This window comes from Anolis carolinensis, chromosome 2 (assembly GCF_035594765.1).
Source record: "Anolis carolinensis isolate JA03-04 chromosome 2, rAnoCar3.1.pri, whole genome shotgun sequence".
Classification (NCBI taxonomy): domain Eukaryota; kingdom Metazoa; phylum Chordata; class Lepidosauria; order Squamata; family Dactyloidae; genus Anolis; species Anolis carolinensis.
Genome location: NC_085842.1, coordinates 303,015,384 through 303,033,006, shown reverse-complemented (window position 1 = coordinate 303,033,006; position 17,623 = coordinate 303,015,384). Strand labels below are relative to the sequence as shown.

General features: G+C 42.7%; 1 protein-coding gene across 8 annotated transcripts in view; it reads left to right on the top strand.

The window, feature by feature from the left end:
- Positions 1-17,623, top strand: part of wdr70 (WD repeat domain 70) — a 218,253-nt gene that overhangs the window by 135,112 nt on the left and 65,518 nt on the right. The window contains exon 18 of one of the 8 annotated variants that reach the window (XM_008116096.3): positions 6,870-7,411. The exons of 6 other annotated variants lie outside the window; for them this stretch is intronic. In XM_008116096.3, coding sequence (XP_008114303.1) covers positions 6,870-6,957 — 88 coding nt within the window. In that variant the 3' untranslated portion in view covers positions 6,958-7,411. Of the gene's footprint in view, positions 1-6,725; positions 6,754-6,869; positions 7,412-17,623 lie in introns of those variants that run through there. One more of the 8 variants, XM_062972474.1, reaches the window with a different exon arrangement.

Genomic DNA, 17,623 nt, shown 5'->3' with positions numbered 1-17,623 from the left:
TACTGGGCAGGTGTTGACATATTTTTCCACATCCTTGCGGATCTTGGGCCACCAAAAATCCCTTAGGATCAGATGCATGGTTTTAAATAGTCCGAAGTGTCCTGCTGGTTTGCAATCATGACACAGACGAAGCGCTTTTTCCCTGCCCGGTCCGGGTGGGATATAAACATGATTTCTATAGCAAAGCAGCCCATCCTTAAGCGAAAAGGGAAAATGCAGACCTTGGCGAAGTTGGTCCTGCGCCCAGGCATCTGCTTGCTGACTAGCCCTGATTTCTTGAGCACAGAGGGGTCCTGGAGTAGGGGAAGTAGAACCAATGGGAATGGATTTGGTGTTCCCCACTGTGAGCGTGGCAAAGTTCTCGGGTTGTAGTAGTTGGGATTCAAAGGTCTCCTTGCGTCCTGCAGCGTATTCTGGTTTACGTGACAGGGCGTCTGCTTGCTTGGTCTGGGCTGGGGTCACATAATGAATCTGGAAGTCAAAACGTTCGAAGAATAAAGCCCAACGTTGCTGCCTCTGATTTAGTTTGCGGGCAGTTCTTAGATGCTCTAGATTACGATGATCAGTGTGGACTTCAATGGGAAATTTGGCCCCTTCTAGCCAATGTCTCCAAGTTTCAAAGGCTGCCTTTATGGCCAGTAGTTCTTTTTCCCAAATGGTGTAATTCCTTTCTGGTGTGGTTAGTTGACGAGAGTAAAAGGCACAGGGATGGAGGTGATCTCCCACCGGTTGTAAGAGTACAGCCCCAATTGCCACATCTGAGGCGTCCGCTTGCACAACAAAAGGGGTTCCAGGATTTGGGTGCTGTAGAATTGGCTGGGAGGTGAATAGTTTCTTTAATTGCTGGAACCCTTTCTCTGCTTGATCAGTCCAGCGGAAAGGCTGCTTTCCACGGATGCAGCTAGTGATGGGGTCGGACCAGCGGGCAAAATCTGGAATGAACTTGCGGTAATAGTTCGCGAACCCCAAGAACCGCTGCACCTCTTTCTTGTTAGTTGGCGCCTGCCATTCCAATACTGCTGAAACCTTGGCTGGATCCATGGAAAGCCCTAGAGGCGAGATGCGGTAACCAAGGAAATCTACCTCTTGTAGATCAAAGGCGCATTTTTCCAGCTTGGCATAAAGTCCATGGTCCCGCAATCGTTGTAACACCATTTTGACGTGGTTCTCATGTTCTGATTGTGATCTAGAAAACACCAAAAAATCGTCCAGGTAGATTATCAAGAACCTGTCTAGATAGTCCTGAAAAATGTCATTGACAAAATGCTGGAACGTTGCGGGAGCTCCGCATAAACCGAAATTCATAACTCGGGACTCGAATAATCCGAATTTGGTCTGGAAGGCGGTCTTCCACTCGTCCCCTTCTCTGATGCGAACTAGATTATAAGCCCCCCGAAGATCCAGCTTGGTGTAAACCTTGGCTCCTCGAAGCCGATCCAGTAGATCCGAGATTAAGGGCAGGGGATAGCTGTTCCGCTTGGTGATATTGTTCAATGCTCTGTAGTCCACCACCAAGCGTAAGTCCCCTGACTTCTTCTTCACAAACATCACTGGGGAGGCGGCTGGGGATTGAGAGGGTCTGATGAATCCCTTGCGAAGGTTTGTCTCTATGAATTCCCTGAGAGCTTCTTGCTCTGGTTCAGTCAGGGAGTAGAGATGCCCTCGCGGGATCTGGGCCCCCTCCACCAAGTCAATGGCACAGTCATAAGGTCTATGTGGGGGTAATTTTTCGGCTTCTTTCTCATTGAATACATCCCAATACTCGGAGTACTTCTTTGGCAAGGTGATGATGGGCTCGGTGTCCGTGGCATGGCAGACCTTGGCTACGAGGCAATGGTTTTGGCAGTACGGTGAAGCAAACTGCAGTTCTCTGTTGGACCAGGAGATGTTAGGGTCGTGGAGAGTCAGCCATGGGATTCCCAAAATCACAGGGAAATGGGGAACCTCGGTAACAAAGAAGGAAATCTCTTCCATATGTTCCCTTATCCACATCCTGGTGGGTTCCGACCACTGACTTACGGGGCCCGTCTTGAGGGGGCGGCCGTCTATGGCTTGCACCACACGGGCATTCTTGAAATCATGATATTGTAATCCCAGAGAGTCGGCATACTCTCTATCAATGAAATTGTTGGTAGCTCCAGAGTCTATCATGGCGTGGATCATGACGGGTCCCCTTTTTGCTGACCATAATGTGACCACGAGAAGGAACAGGACCCCGGTTGGCGGCTCTTGAATGGATTTTTTGACCGGGTTGGCGAGCCTCTCTACACCCGGTCGTTGGCTTCCCCCGCCGGCTGTGTGCCAGTCGGCTCAGACGCCTTCGTCTCCGTGGAGGACGCCGCCGCAAGACGGGCGGCAGGCTTCCCTTTGGCTGGGCACTCTCTGGCGAAGTGGCCCCCGTTCCCGCAGTACCAACAGAGGTTTAAGCGTTGACGACGGGCCTTCTCGGCGGCATCTAGTCTGGGACGCACATTGCCCAACTGCATCGGCACTTCCTCGCCTCCTCTGGGGTATGGGGTTGGCGGTGGGGGTCTCCACACTGGACGTGGCTGAACGCTGGCGGGAGCGGGGGGTTTTGCCCCGGCTCTACTGCCCTGGCCTCGAACCCACTGTTTCCTGTTGGCAATCATGACTTCAGCCCGTAAACATTGATCAATGAGTGCCTCGAGGGTCTGGGGAGGATCCACCTTGGAGATTTCTTCCAGCATTTCAATGTTGAGACCCTCCCGGAATTGTCCTCTGAGGGCTACATCGTTCCAGCCGGTGTTGTGGGCCAGCACTCGGAACTCGGCTATATACTGAGACATAGGTCTGTCTCCTTGGAAAAGGCGACGGAGTTTGTGACCGGCTGCCTCCAAATTGTCCTCGATTCCCCAAGTCTCCTTGAGGTGGTCCAAGAAGTGTTGCGCTGATCTTAGGTGTGGAGAGGCTTGGTCGAACAGTGCCGTCGCCCAATTGGCCGCTGGCCCGTCTAGAAGACTGTAAACCCACGCCACTTTGATGTCTTCTTGGGGAAACTCGGCATCACGGGCCTCTAGATATGCTTGACATTGGCGACGGAAAACATGAACCTTAGAAGCTTCTCCAGTAAACTTGGTAGGCAACGCCATGGCCGGGAGGCGGATTCCGCGCTCCCGCAAGCCCTTTATTACTCCATCCTGGGCGTTGAGTCTGTCGCGGATGCGATCCACTTCGTCCTTGCTGATGGTGTAGCTCAGTGGCTGCCCACCGGGCACGGTTCCGGTAGACATTCTGGCCGAGGTTAATTGGTGCTTAGGGTGGCGGAGTCAAACTGTCACGACCCAGGCTACAGAGCACCAATAACCATACGCAGAGGCCAGATTCTATCTAATATCTTTATTAAGGAAATATATAAAGTTAGTAAAAGCAAATGTAAAAGATAGTCCAGAAGCAGACCTTTCAGGATAGGTCAAAATTAGTCCAAAGAAATAATGTCCAGTATGAAATATTAAGGTCCAAAGTTGTAATCCAATAACCGAAACACTCACTTTGACAAGCAAAGTGAGGGGAGATGACAAGGTCCCTTAGTCCATGAAACTTGAGCGAGTCTAGAAAATAACTTGATACTTGGAACAAGGCTTGAACGTGGAACAAAGGTAACTAAGAACAAGAACAAGGTCCGTGGAATAACTTGATAAATCCGTGGAACAAGGCAAGGATTGATCCTGGGAAACTAGGCAAAGTCCGTAGATAAACAAGGCTGGGAAGCAAGGCGAAGGCTGGATAGCAAGGCAAGGCTTGAGCAGGAGCGAGGCTTGAACCGGAACGCGCTGTCCAGACACAACTCGCTCCGTAGGCTGACGAATTGACTCCGCGAAGTTACTTCGCGGGTAAATCACCTATATAGAGTCTAACTTTTCCCGCCGAAGCAGTTCTCTGGGAACCAGAAACGAAAGCTAATCTTTGAGACCAGATGTTTGACTCCTTAAGGATTCTCACGAAAAAGGAGACTTAATTGGCAGAATTCTTGGCTGCTATCCTCGCACTCCTGCGCGAAGCAGCTTCCAAACCTCTCTGTTGTTTACAAAACTCCCGGCGCAAGAACACGGGAGAAGTAGGCTCTGGGCTTGTTTGACATACTTCTGGGAGACAACTTTCTTGCAGGTGCAAGGTTCCCAGATCTGCCTGGGAAAGATCTGGCTGAGAGGAATCCAGTTCAGACTGGGAAGGTAAAAACCCCAAGTTTTCATCTTCATCAGGAATTACCATGTCCTGAGCAGGACTACAAGGCCCATGGGTCATCACACTCTGTGATGTATAATCTACTGAAGATTAATGATTTTAATAACAGTTAAGTATTCCTCAACAGTTCTTAACTTGAACTGGTATGTCCATGCATATCTGGAGTCTTACTTCAAATGAAGAAACCATTTGTTATAACACTATATTTATCATTCAGTTTTCTTTTGTCTTACGGTGCTGGTAATTCGAATGGTCAGAGGTCTGTTGAACCCCGCCACCTGTGACGGGCTTCCTGACCCTTCGACAGCTCGCTGTGAGGCATTTGCTCGGTTCTTTATGGATAAAGTCACTCTGATTCGCTCCGATCTGGATGCCACAGTTACTTGAGTCTCTGAAGATGTAACGAGAGCACTTGCTTGTCTGGTTTTAATGGATTCATTTCAATTTGTACAACCTGAGGACATTGACAAGATTCTTGGAGAGGCGAGAGCGACCACATGCATCCTGGACCCCCTGGCCATCCTGGCTGATAAAAGAAGCCAAAGGGGGCTTGGTGGAGTGGTTAAAGGTGGTGGTTAATGCCTCCCTTTGGGAAGGCAAAATTCCAGAGAGCTTAAAAGAAGCTGTGATAAAAACCACTGTTGAAAAAAACCATTACTGGACCCCACTGATTTGCACAACTTTCAACCAGTTTCCAATCTCCCCTTTCTAGGCAAAGTCTGGAATGTGTGGTTGCCTCGCAGCTCCGGGGTTTCTTGGATGAAACTGACTATCTGGATTTGTCACACTTTGGATTCAGACTGGGTCATGGAACTTAGACAGCCTTGGTCGCCTTAGTGGACAATCTCTGCAGAGAGCTCGACAGGGAGAGTGTGTCCCTGGTGGTTTTCCTGGACCTCTTAGAGGCCTTCAATACTGTAGACAGGGCCATAGCCAGAAAAAAATTTCGGGAGGGGTTTTGAAATTTTGGGGGGGGGGGTTGAACCCCTAGCACATACCCCTCCCCGCTACAAACCTGTCAATATCTGCTTGAGATAGTGCCTGGAGGGACTCTTAATGTTTTGCATCTCATAGACTTAGCATGGGGATTTGGTTAACCAGTTAAAATTCATAAGTAAATGAGATTTTTTTTATAACTTGAAAAATTTCGGGGGGGGGGGGTTGAACCCCTAACCCCCCCCCCTCGCTACAGACCTGACTGTAGACCATGGTATTCTTCTGGGTCGCCTCGCGAGGATGGGTATTGGAGGTACTGTTTTGCAGTGGCTCCAGTCCTTCCTGGAAGATCGTATCAAGAAAGTGTTGTTGGGGATTCCTGCTCAGCCCCACAGCCATTGTTCTGTGGTGTCCTGCAGGGTTTAGTATTGTCCCCCATGTTGTTTAACATCTACATGAAGCCGCTAGGTAAGATCATCCAGAGTTTTGGAGTTCGATGCATCTGTATACTCCTTTTCACCAGATGCTAAGGAGGCTGTCCAGGTCGTGAATAGGTGCCTGGCCGCTGTGATGGTCTGGATCAAGTTGAACAAATTGAAGTTGAATTCAGACAAGACAGAGGTCCTTCTGGTCAGTCGTAAGGCTGAGCAGAATATAGGGTTACAGCTTGTGCTGGATAGGATCACACTCCCCTTGAAGGCTCAGGTTCACAGCTTCGGAGTCCTCCTGGATTCATCGCTGCGCCTGGAACCTCAGGTTTTGGCAGTGGCTTGGGGGGCTTTCGCACAATTTAAACTTGTGTGCCATTGTGGCCGTACCTTGGGAAGTCAGACTTGACTACAGTGGTCCACACTCTCGTCACATCTAGGATAGACTACTGCAACTACTGAAGATTGTTCAGAAGTTTCAAATAGTCCAACAAGAGGCAGCCAGGTTAATAACTGGGGCGGCATACAGGGAGCACACAACTCCCATGTTGTGTCAGCTCCGCTGGTTGCCAGTTAGCTACTGAGCACAATTCAAAGTGCTGGCTTTGGCCTATAAAGCCCTAAACGACCCCGGCCCAGTTTACCTGTCCAAATGCATCTCCCTCTATGAACCATCAAGGAGATTAAGATCTTCCAGGGAGGCCCTGCTCGCAGTCCCACCACCATCATAGGAGCAATTGGTAGTGATTGCCCCTGGTGAGATTAGATCAGCCCCCTCCCTCCTGTCCTTCAGAAAGATGGTAAAGATGGTAAAGACCTGGCTGTGGGGCAGTAAAATAATAGCAGCAATAGAAAATTTCTTCCTGTTGGTCAGATCTAGTACGGTTGACTTGATGGTTTTAAATAATTGTTTTAATGTGAAGATAACTGGTTTTAGTGTTTATGTGTATTTATAGTTTATTTTATGTTCCGGCATTGAATGCTTTCCATACATATGTTCTGATCCATCCTAAGTCCCTTTTGGAGTGAGAAGGGCAGAATAGAAATGTTTTAAATAAATAAATTTAACACTGAACTGATTTTTCCCTTTTTTAAAAGATCTCTCTCTCTCTCTCTCTCTCTCTCTCTCTCTCTCTCTCTCTCTCTCTCTCTCTCAAGATTTTCTTTATAACTGTATTGCAAATGTAACAACTGAAATTTTCAAAGTGATAAATGTTCTTTTCTTCTTTTTTTGCCTTATTTCAAGGCCAAACATGAATGTGTTCACTTGTGATTTAATCATTATTTTTAATACTTTTTTAGGACCCAGCCAAAAACTGTTTTTGCAGAAGTAGAATCAGATGAAGATGAACCAGATGACAAGCCAGAGTGGAAAAAGCGTAAAATTTGAAGAGCTTAAACTGGAAGAGACTCATAAAGAACTTGAGACAGAGTTGAATTATTTTTATTTCTGCAAGAAAAATCACAATTCTGCAAGCAGAGTTGCTTTGATGCATGGGACTATTTCCCTCATTTAAAATATGATAATTTAGCATAAAGTGAAAAGGAAATGTTTAGATTAAATCTCTGTTTTGTCAGGGATCATTTTTGAAAATATTCTAAACTAGATCATGCTAAAAACATACTATAAAATGAAATTAATACCAATACAGTTCATGTGAATTTGTGACATAGCCTCTGATATTTTTGAGAAAATTGGATACTTGCGAGTATTGAAGTATCAGCTTGACCATTTCTAGCTCCATATTTGTTTTCAGTATTTTATATTGAATAATTTGTTTTTAATCATGTTATTTCACACTTATATCTACTGTCAATTTTTAAATATATGCTTTTAATGCACATTGGGCATTGTACAGAATGCTTTATTTATTTTCAGCTATATACAAAAAGTGAATATTTTGATATAAATATATAACAAATGTATGATATCTTTTTCTAGCTATATACAACAGATTTTTTTCAGCCAAGTAATTGTTACTTTGTACTAGAATGGCATAACATCTTGCTGTTTATGCATTCTTTATCAGTAGACACATGCCTTTGTCCCTGACTTTGTATATAATTGTAGATAAAATTAAGCTTTGGAGTGTGGTAACAACTTTCTACCATACAAAAATATCAGTTTAACAGCAGACTTATTGTTTCATGGAAGCAGATGGATGGGGGATGGGCAAGGAAATTTTCTTCAGAGCCTACTGCTTACCTTATTCCAAAGAAGAATAGATTATGGGGAAGTGCCCTTTGGGGGGGGGGGGTTGGTTCTAGCTGTGAGATTCTGGGGGATTTTCCAAACTTCTGTGAGCTCTCTTGCTGTGGCAATTTAATGAAGCAGTAAAGCCTCCCCACTCCATAGGGACAAAAAAGTGGTGAATATTTTTAGCATAGTAAGTTAATTTTTCAAGGTTCATACTGGCTCATTCTGGAGCATATAGCATGCCCCATTTCAAAGTAGGAATGATTAGCGTATGGTTGACTCTGCACAACAAATACACAAATGACAGAATGAAAAAATGTTACTAATACTGTACACTTCAGTGTTTTCTTGAGAGTGAATTTTCATGATGTTTGTAGAATTGAGAAGTCATTTGTTTAGAGTAAGGTGGGTTCTTTTACTTAAATAGTTCTATTCAGTAAAAACACTTGGAGGTCATTTAAGGACTCTCTTTGACTAGATTTGATGTGAAAGAGTGTCATTCAAGTTCCCTAATTATGATTCTGTCTTCTAGAATACTTACCCTTAATTAAATTACCGTAATTAGTGGCTCACCAAGGCCATTTCCTTTTCATTTTAGATTTAGGATATTGTTGTTTTCCCCCCAGAGACCACTTTCCAGCTGGATGATTTAAAAGGCTGTATCGCTTAACCTAGCTTTCTTTGTTGAGCTTTGGCAAGCAGGTCTCTTTAAAACCCAGAAAACAGGTTCCCTACAGCTAAAAGGACCTGAAAGATGAGTTCACTAAAAGTTCAAGTTTCCTCTTTATTTATTGATAAAGATCAGCTAGAGTGCAAAAGAAAGGAAAAGTTGGTGCCAGTCAGGCTTCTTCATATAATAATAATAATAATAATAATAATAATAAAACTTTATTTATACCCCGCCACCATCTCCCCAATGGGGACTCGGGGCGGCTAACATGGGGCCATGCCCAGAGCAATACAACATAATAAAATATAAGAACAACATATCATAACACCATTTAAAATACAATAAATAATAATAAACAGAACATCAAGAAATCAAGAAAAAAAAACAAAAAAACTATAAATCAAGGGCAGGCCACTTGAACACAAAGATAAAACCCGGAGTGAGAGGGACAGAGAAGTACTCCACTATGGGCAGGGACATTTGGAAGGGGTAATCTGGAGGATAGAAGTTCGGAGGGGAGTAATACGGAGATATATGACAGACATTACTCACCGAAAGCACAATGGAAGAGCCATGTTTTTAATTCTCTCCTAAAAGCTAACAGAGTGGGAGCTTGCCTTATTTCAGTGGGAAGTGAGTTCCACAATCGGGGGGCCACAGCAGAGAAGGCCCTCTCCCTTGTACTTACAAGGCGAGCCTGGGATATAGGCAATGGTGATAACAGGGCCTCTCCGGATGATCGCAAGGAACGGGCAGGTTTATGGAAGGAGATACGATCACGGAGGTAGGTGGGTCCCAAACCGTTCAGGGCTTTATAGATGATGGTCTGCACCTTGAATTGGGACCGGAAGATGAACGGCAGCCAGTGGAGCTCCTTAAACAAGGGAGTGGATCTCTCCCTGTAATTTGCCCCCGTTATTAATCTGGCTGCCGAGCGTTGGACCAGTTGTAATTTCCGGGCCGTCTTCAAGGGAAGCCCCACGTAGAGTGCATTACAGTAGTCCAGTCTGGAGGTAACTAGGGCATGGACCACCGTGGTCAAATCAGACTTCAGACTCATATGGATCTATTACCTCTGGTAGTGTTAGCTAAGTATTTGATGCTGAAAAGAAGACCCAAAGCCCTCTTCAGGTGTCCCGGAACAAGTGTATGGTGCCCCTTTCCATTAGCACATTGTTGGAACATCTCAGGCTTGCATTGTGCACATCCACACTTGCTTGTATAGCCAGGAACCCAGGGGACCGACACTCATTGAGTTTATACATGCTGCAGATGTATGGAGGGTTTCTCTGTTTCTTGCTTGATTCACCATCTCTGCATGAGCCTTGGAAATCCAAAGAGCATTCAGGAGCTGACTTTGCATGGGTAAAATGGCACATTTTCATATTGTGCCCTTAGGTAAATATAACCTATAGCCAAATGTACTTGGTGCAAAAGTGTTGAATAATTCAGCTGCATTTGATCTTCTAAAATGCACATTTGTATTCACAGTATGGCTTCTGTATCCACAGGTATGGTACCAACAATTTCATTTATCCACATCTGACAAAATATGCCCCTCTCAGCATTGTCTAGGTCTGGGATCAAAAATTCTTCATTTCAATAGGGTTCATTTCCAAGTGAAATCTGAGAGCATATCCCCTTTGGATATGAGGGTAGTACTGATTTCAGTTTGATAATTTATTAACACTTCAAAATATTGTATAGAAAAGTGTACATTGTAGAAGTTGTTGCTGTTATCCTATTGGTTGTTCCCAGCAAGAAAAGAAAATTGCATTGATTTCATAGGTCTACTTTACTTAGAACTATTAGTGAAACTTAGGCCTGAGTGTGGCGATTCTGTATTCAAGCCTGTATGTTTATACAGACTAGAGGGTGAACAAGCACTTTAAATCATAGTAATATAGACTTATACTCCGCTTTCCAGCCAAAGCTGAATCTACATGAAGTTACTATTTTTATTATTATATTTATGTATACCTCGCTTTATTTTTCCCTCAAGAGACTCAAAGTTGCGGTGTAGTTTATTGTGTTTGTAGTAAGAGCAGTCTTACACCTTTTGATCATAACTCCCAGGTTTCAGACCCATTGATTCAAGAAAATGAGACAAAACAGAAAGAAAAGTAGATAGAATTAGACTTGCAAAGCATGGAAAAGCTACTTTGCTGAACTACTTTGCTTGAGTCTCACAGTAGTCAAGCCAGTTGGAGGAATCAGTTTCCATCCAAGAAAATTTCCGAACTGAAGCTAATACACAGAAGCAGCCCTTGCGTTAATCTGTACAATCTAGGAAAATAAGTCTCTTGTGAATCCTAATCTTAAACCTTCATGTACCGGTAGGTATTAAAGGCCAATTTTTGCACCTAGAGTTTAGAGTCATATGAAATAAGATGTTCAAAACATTCCTGAAACAGGTTACTGGAGTGCGAATAGTAAGAGGAAAAACTAGATGGATCGTAAAATATACAGCTGCTTATTAACAAAATGCTATGGGACCAGTGGGATGATATAGGAAGTGTTATGTGGTTTAACACTACATTGTCATCATCGTCATCATCACTCTTGTGTCCCAGATCATTAAAACTAAAAAATAATGAAATTAGCAGATGAAAAGTAAGCACTGTTTATGTCATTATGAGCTGGAGCAAAGAATAAATAAAAAGGGACGTCTCTGTTATACATATTGAATAACTCATTTGCAGGAAAAGTAATTTGTTTCTCCTCTAAATGAAATTATTCAGAATCATCATTGTCAATAAAGGTTCATTGGCAGACAGCAATGGGTAAATCTGTATGCCTTTAAGAGTCATTTTCCAAAATTAAGGCTTGGTCATCTAAGTTGACCTGCATTAATCCTACCTTTGGTTAATTCTTTTAATTTAATTTTCTATCCCATCATCTCTGTAACTCAACACATGTAATGGTTACATAACTTTAACTGGCTAAAATGATTTTCCACATGTCTCTCTGGTAATGAAATTCATATATCCAAAAAAATGTAATCTGGTCCCAACAGCTATACCAAGGAAATCTAACTTTGAGCTTTGAGCATATTTTGATAACAAAATTGTCTCTCATTTCTGCAGAGGTGCATTCATATACTCATACAGCATAGTGTGCAACAAAACAGGCTCAAAACATTCCTTCCAATACCAGATTTAATTAGTTTTCTCATTTCTAGGTCAGTGTTTTTTATAATGATGTTCATACATGTGTTATCCATTGTAGAACTTCCTATTGCTTTTTTTTGAAGTGTGGGTTTTTTCACAGTTGGAAATGCAATAGATAAACAACTTCATGGATGTTTTAAACAACATAATATACAATCATTTTAAAAGGTAGGTCAGATACTTGGCTTACCAAGTACATTAAAACTCTGTATAATTTTATGGGAAAATACATTTTAACAAAACAGTCCAGGACTAGCAATGTAGACTGGCTGTCCCTGAGCTATGGATGCTGACACTATTTGTATTATTAAATTTTTCCATGCCAGCTTTCCCAAATACCTTGCTTCTGAGGTACACATATACACACACCACTTGAGAAGCCAGACATGAACAAATAGGCTGCTCAGAGAGGGTAGCCTTCTTCTCCTGATACTGCAAACTATTTTCCATTTCTTACTTCGTGCCTGCTGTTTAACTGGATTGAAACTTCTGATGCTGGTCTAACAGACATATTTTACCAAGGCAGTGTTTCTGCAGCATATAATGTGAACTAAAACGGAAAACTTGTATTGCTGGAGCACTAGATTTACTATTGCAGAGTGACCCTGAATTCATTTCCTTCTTCTGACATGAAATCAGAGAGGCGTTTGGCATTTCAAGGACACCCTCATTTCTACCACTATAAAATGAAAACAGGATTGATCTACATCACAAAGTTGTTCTGAAGATTTCAAATGCAACAACTATGGTGATGACTTTAGATCCGCATCAGAGGCTTTTCTGTACATTATTGTTATGGCTATGTAGGAGTTGTTTCTATCATGTCACCACATATTAGTTAGCTAATTAGGTGACGTTGATAGTGATAATAGAATCAGTAGGGGGCAGTTTTGAGTGGTTGTAATGGCAGTATAAATAGGTATGCTTCTGAACATAAAATATACCGTGTGGCATACAACATTAAAATGATAACAGTAAAAATACAATAAAAAATCTAGTCACAACCAGTAGAACTATATAGGCCATATTGTAGGGAAATTTTGAGTGTGAAAACCTTGAGTGTAAAGTTTTTATTTTTTCGTGTCAGGAGCGACTTGAGAAACTGTAAGTCGCTTCTGGTGTGAGAAAATTGGAAGGTTGCCCAGGGGATGCCCAGATGTTTTTACCATCCTTGTGGGAGGCTTCCCTCATGTCCCCACATGGAGCTGGAACTGATAGAACTCATCCGCGCTCTCCCGGGTTGGATTCAAACTGGCAACCTTCAGGTCAGCAACCCAAACTTCAAGTCATCAGTCCTGCCGGCACAAGGGTTTAACCCACTGCGCCACTGGGGGCTCCAAGTGTAAAGTTAAAAGTGCTAAATATATGATACATTCACTGGAAAAGGAATTCCACAGGAGAGGAGCTGCATCTCCAAAAGCTTTTGTTATAAGTTGCCACAAAGTGAACATCAAGAGCATATGGTGCCACCAAAATTGCACGTTTTCCCATTTTAGTAGGAATGCCTGATACTAAGGATGCATTGACACTGTAGAATTAATGAAGTTTGACACTAGAACTGCCATGACTCAATGCTGTAGAATTATGAGAGTTGCAGTTTTACAAGGTCTTTACCCCTGTCTGCCAAAAAGTGTTGGTGTCTCACCAAACTACATTGAGCGGTGTCAAACTACACTAATTCTATTGTAGAGATCCACCCCAAGAGTGTATACCTTTGGGCACCCAATTAAAATCTTATTAATTTTTTGGGCATTTTCAATAACTAAATTTTGAAATTTATCTGTTTTTTGGTGTTTTATGTTGCTTTATGTTGTAACGGCGCTCCATGCAGTCATGCTGGCCACATGACTTTGGAGGTGTCTATGGACAATGCCGGCTCTTCGTCTTAGAAATGGAGATGAGCACCAACCCGCAGAGTCTGCCACGACTGGACTTAACGTCAGGGGAAAACCTTTACCTTTACCTATGTTCCTTTTTATGCCACTTTGAGATTCTCTCCTTCTGGGTTAGTCTGTGGCTTAGCATTTTTAACATAAACATGAATGGTTAAAATACACCTGGCAGATATATAGTAAGGTAGAGATAGATAGACAATGTCCTCACTTATACACACACCTGGGGCATGGCTTTTGTGACTTGTTATTAGGTTTATGATTTTATACTGTCTGTTTCACATTCTGCACCACCATAAGCTTCCTGTTCCTAATGGGCAGTTTAAAAAGTGAGCTTTTAAGTAAAGTGCAAGTGCATGGAGCACAGCTATTGATGTTTGTTGAAAGGGAGGGAGTGCCACAAGTTCACACGTGTGACTATTTTTATCTATTTTTAATATTGGAAGATAGGCTCAAGCCTGTTGAACTCTGCACTGGAATGTGGCCATTGATATATATATACACACAGTAAATAAATACAAACACTCCATGTTTAGATATCTCTTCCACCTCCCAACTTTTGTCCAAAAGACAAAAATGAACGTGTGTGCACACAAACATTGTTGGATGGATTCTGAGTCCAGTTTTTCCTAAATAGTTTTTTAAAGTTGGCTAAAGACTCATGAAGATGACCAGTAGTAAGAAAGAAGGAAGGGCAGTTTTTGATGTCTTGCGTGACCTTTGTATTCAAAAGGGGACACCCACTGCTTTGATATAAATGAAAATAAAATAGCCTTCAAATTAGTAAACCAGAAGCTGGTCAGCTGAATGTGGTTTGTAATGCATTATTCTATTGTATAATGGTCACGCAGAACCTAAAATTAGTGAGTTACATAAGGGGGTCAGTGGTGTTCATTTGAATAGCTGCTGTATTGGGTTGCTGATGTCACCCATCTGGACTGAGCCTTTCTTTATTGTAGGGCTTAGTCAGTACACAGGGCAGATTGAGGAGTCATGAAATCATAGTCAAATTAAGCATCCAAACAGACATCGGAGGCAAAACAAGTGAGTGGGCAAGCTGTAAGTAACACCATACCAGTGAGTCAAAGGTCACTAGCCTGACCATTACTGGAAATGCTTCTCTACCAATGTATTTTGATTTCATATTTCAAATTAAGTTCAATTGAGTATTTTACATAGTTTTTGAAAATAAAATTAATCATTGAAAATATTCTGCCCAACTATGGCAGTGTTTAAATCATACCTATTCTTCTAATCCAGTCACATATCAAAGATACTGTATGTACTCATGTATAAGTCTATCTTGTGTATAAATTGAGGGCAGGTTTTGGAGCCAAATTTATAGATTTTTGATATGATCCCAGGATAAGTCAAGAGATTTATGATTCCCATCCAGGGAAGGAGAGAGTTCCTCTTTTAAATAAGAGTTAAGGTACAGAACTCACATTGCCCATAAATAAGTTAACTGAATTTTGGGGGTTGTTTTTTAACTAAAATTTCCATATCTATACACAAAACATAGATTAGCATTATTTTGCATTTATGCTATGCTCGTACTAAGTCCAAAGCAGCTAAATACTGTATGACTAACCTATTTATAGTAAAATCTATGGTGTTTCAGCACAACCTTAGTGAAACTGTTTTCCAGGTATTTAGGATTTGTTGTTGTGCACTTTAAAGTCATTTTTTTTACTTTTGCCCATGTTATCATGGGCATTTTTTGGCAAAATTTTGTTAACAGGGAAAGTGATTTGCCCACGGTCACTCAATGGGTTTCCATGGGCAAGCAGGGGTTTGAACCCTGGTCTCTAGAGTTCTAGTCAAGCCAGTATACTGCACTGGTTCTGGATCTATCAGATTGTTGATCCCTGCTAGACCTTGAGGCTGTTAAATCTAAGAGTCCCCAGCCAGTATTGCTAGTACATATTTGTTTTTGAAGTTAATGCATGCTTCTGAAGTGCAGCAGAATTCTGTACCTCTGGGTATCCATTTACACCCTCACAATTACGTTTACACAGAGTTAAGCTGAACCAGTCTAACCAATTAGTGATTTAGTCCTAGCACAGGGCTGGGCAGAGGGGAGGTGGTGACCAAGTAATAGATCTATTGATGATTTTCAATAGATTTGGGATGGTTCTCACTCCCAGTAACCACACACACATGTATACGCATTCAAACACTACACAGCTGAAAAGAAATGTTTGACAATAAAGCAACAGCAGGTTTTATGAAATGATTTGTGGGTTTGGTTCTAGTACTGAATTACAAATTCCTGGCTATTTCTGGCTGCATATGTTACAATTTTGCACCTGGGTTCTGGTTAATAGGTCTCAGCTGGCAACCCCCACCCCCATCCCAAACAAAACAAAACAATTTGCAGTCCCAGTGCAAATTATCCCATGAACATTGTTAAGACATTTTCAAAGACATAGCCACTTCAGTCCATTAACAGAGGTGTGAACAGTTTCCTGACACACTACCTATGTTAATGCTATGTTCACACCACAAGGTATGTAACTAGAGAATTCTCCTCAGCAAAGCTTCTGACTTGAAGGCTCTCATTGACTCTCATTTATTGCTTTTAAACCTCAGAACTACAAACTATCATCTTACACAACTGTTGGAAGGTTTAGGGCCAGCATCCCATTTTGCATCTTTATATATTCTTTTATGCTCTGATCCCACACCACAACTATATTTCTGCCATTTCACATCAACTCAGTGCATCTGAAGAAGGGGATTGAAATTCACAAAAGCTCATGCTAAAATAAATTGGTTTTAAATGTGGTGCTAGTCCCTTTCCTTTCCTTTTAACACTGGCTCACAAAAAGCAACAGGGAGATTCTGGCCCAAGAAGTGGTTGGCCAAAGGAGAATTCTCTGATAAGTAGGGACAAGAACAGATATATCAGTAGCATATACAAATCTGAAGGGAATGTTTAAACCAACCTTCCATAAATGAAAGGTAATGAAAAGACCAAGGCAGTGACATCTCTGGCCCATCCCCTGCTCAGATATCAACCAGCATCCCAACGCCTTAAATCAAGAAAGAGCTTCCTAAGATCTGCAGAGATACTCGCAGGGACACCTCAGCAAGTGAGAGTCCAAAAGAGGCAGACAAAACCCAGAACCTCAATCCATGGTTGATACCAGAAACTCCCTCCTGGGCACACAGAAGACTGGGCGACTTGGAAGGCGCTGAACAGACTAGCTCTGCATCTCGTGGTGCCAAAGTGCAATCTTAAGAAATGGGGCTACAAAGAGGAATCCAGGGGCTACAAAGAGGAACCCACGATGTGCAAGTGTGGAGATGCGCAGACCACAAATCACTTGCTACAGTGTGACCTGAGCCCTGCCACATGCACAGTGGAGGACCTTCTCACAGTGACACCAGAGGCACTTCAAATGGCCAGCTTCTGGTCTAAGGAAATCTAGTATAATGCCAAGCCTTTGACTTTGTGTGTTTTTAAATACATTATAATGGTACCCTCCATTCACTTCTGACATAATAAATAAATAACCAACCTTCCATAAGTGGGCACCTTCCAGATGTGTTGGACTACAATTGCCTCCCTACACAGCTAGCCCAGTGTTGGGTCCTAAACATCTGGAAGGTTGGACAATACTGTTTTACACCTACGTCTGGAGAACAAGCCCTATGAGGAGCGGCTTAAAGAACTGGGCATGTTTAGCCTGCAGAAGAGAAGGCTGAGAGGAGACATGATAGCCATGTACAAATACGTGAAGGGAAGTCATAGGGAGGAGGGAGCAAGCTTGTTTTCTGCTGCCCTGCAGACTAGGACACGGAACAATGGCTTCAAACTACAGGAAAGGAGATTCCACCTGAACATCAGGAAGAACTTCCTCACTGTGAGAGCTGTTCGACAGTGGAACTCTCTCCCCGGGGCTGTGGTGGAGGCTCCTTCTTTGGAGGCTTTTAAGCAGAGGCTGGATGGCCATCTGTCGGGGGTGCTATGAATGCGATTTCCTGCTTCTTGGCAGGGGGTTGGACTGGATGGCCCATGAGGTCTCTTCCAACTCTACTATTCTATGATTCTATGATTCTATGATTCTACTTCACTTTAAAGATGCAGAATTGCCACTCTACCTTCCAGTATTTTAAAATGC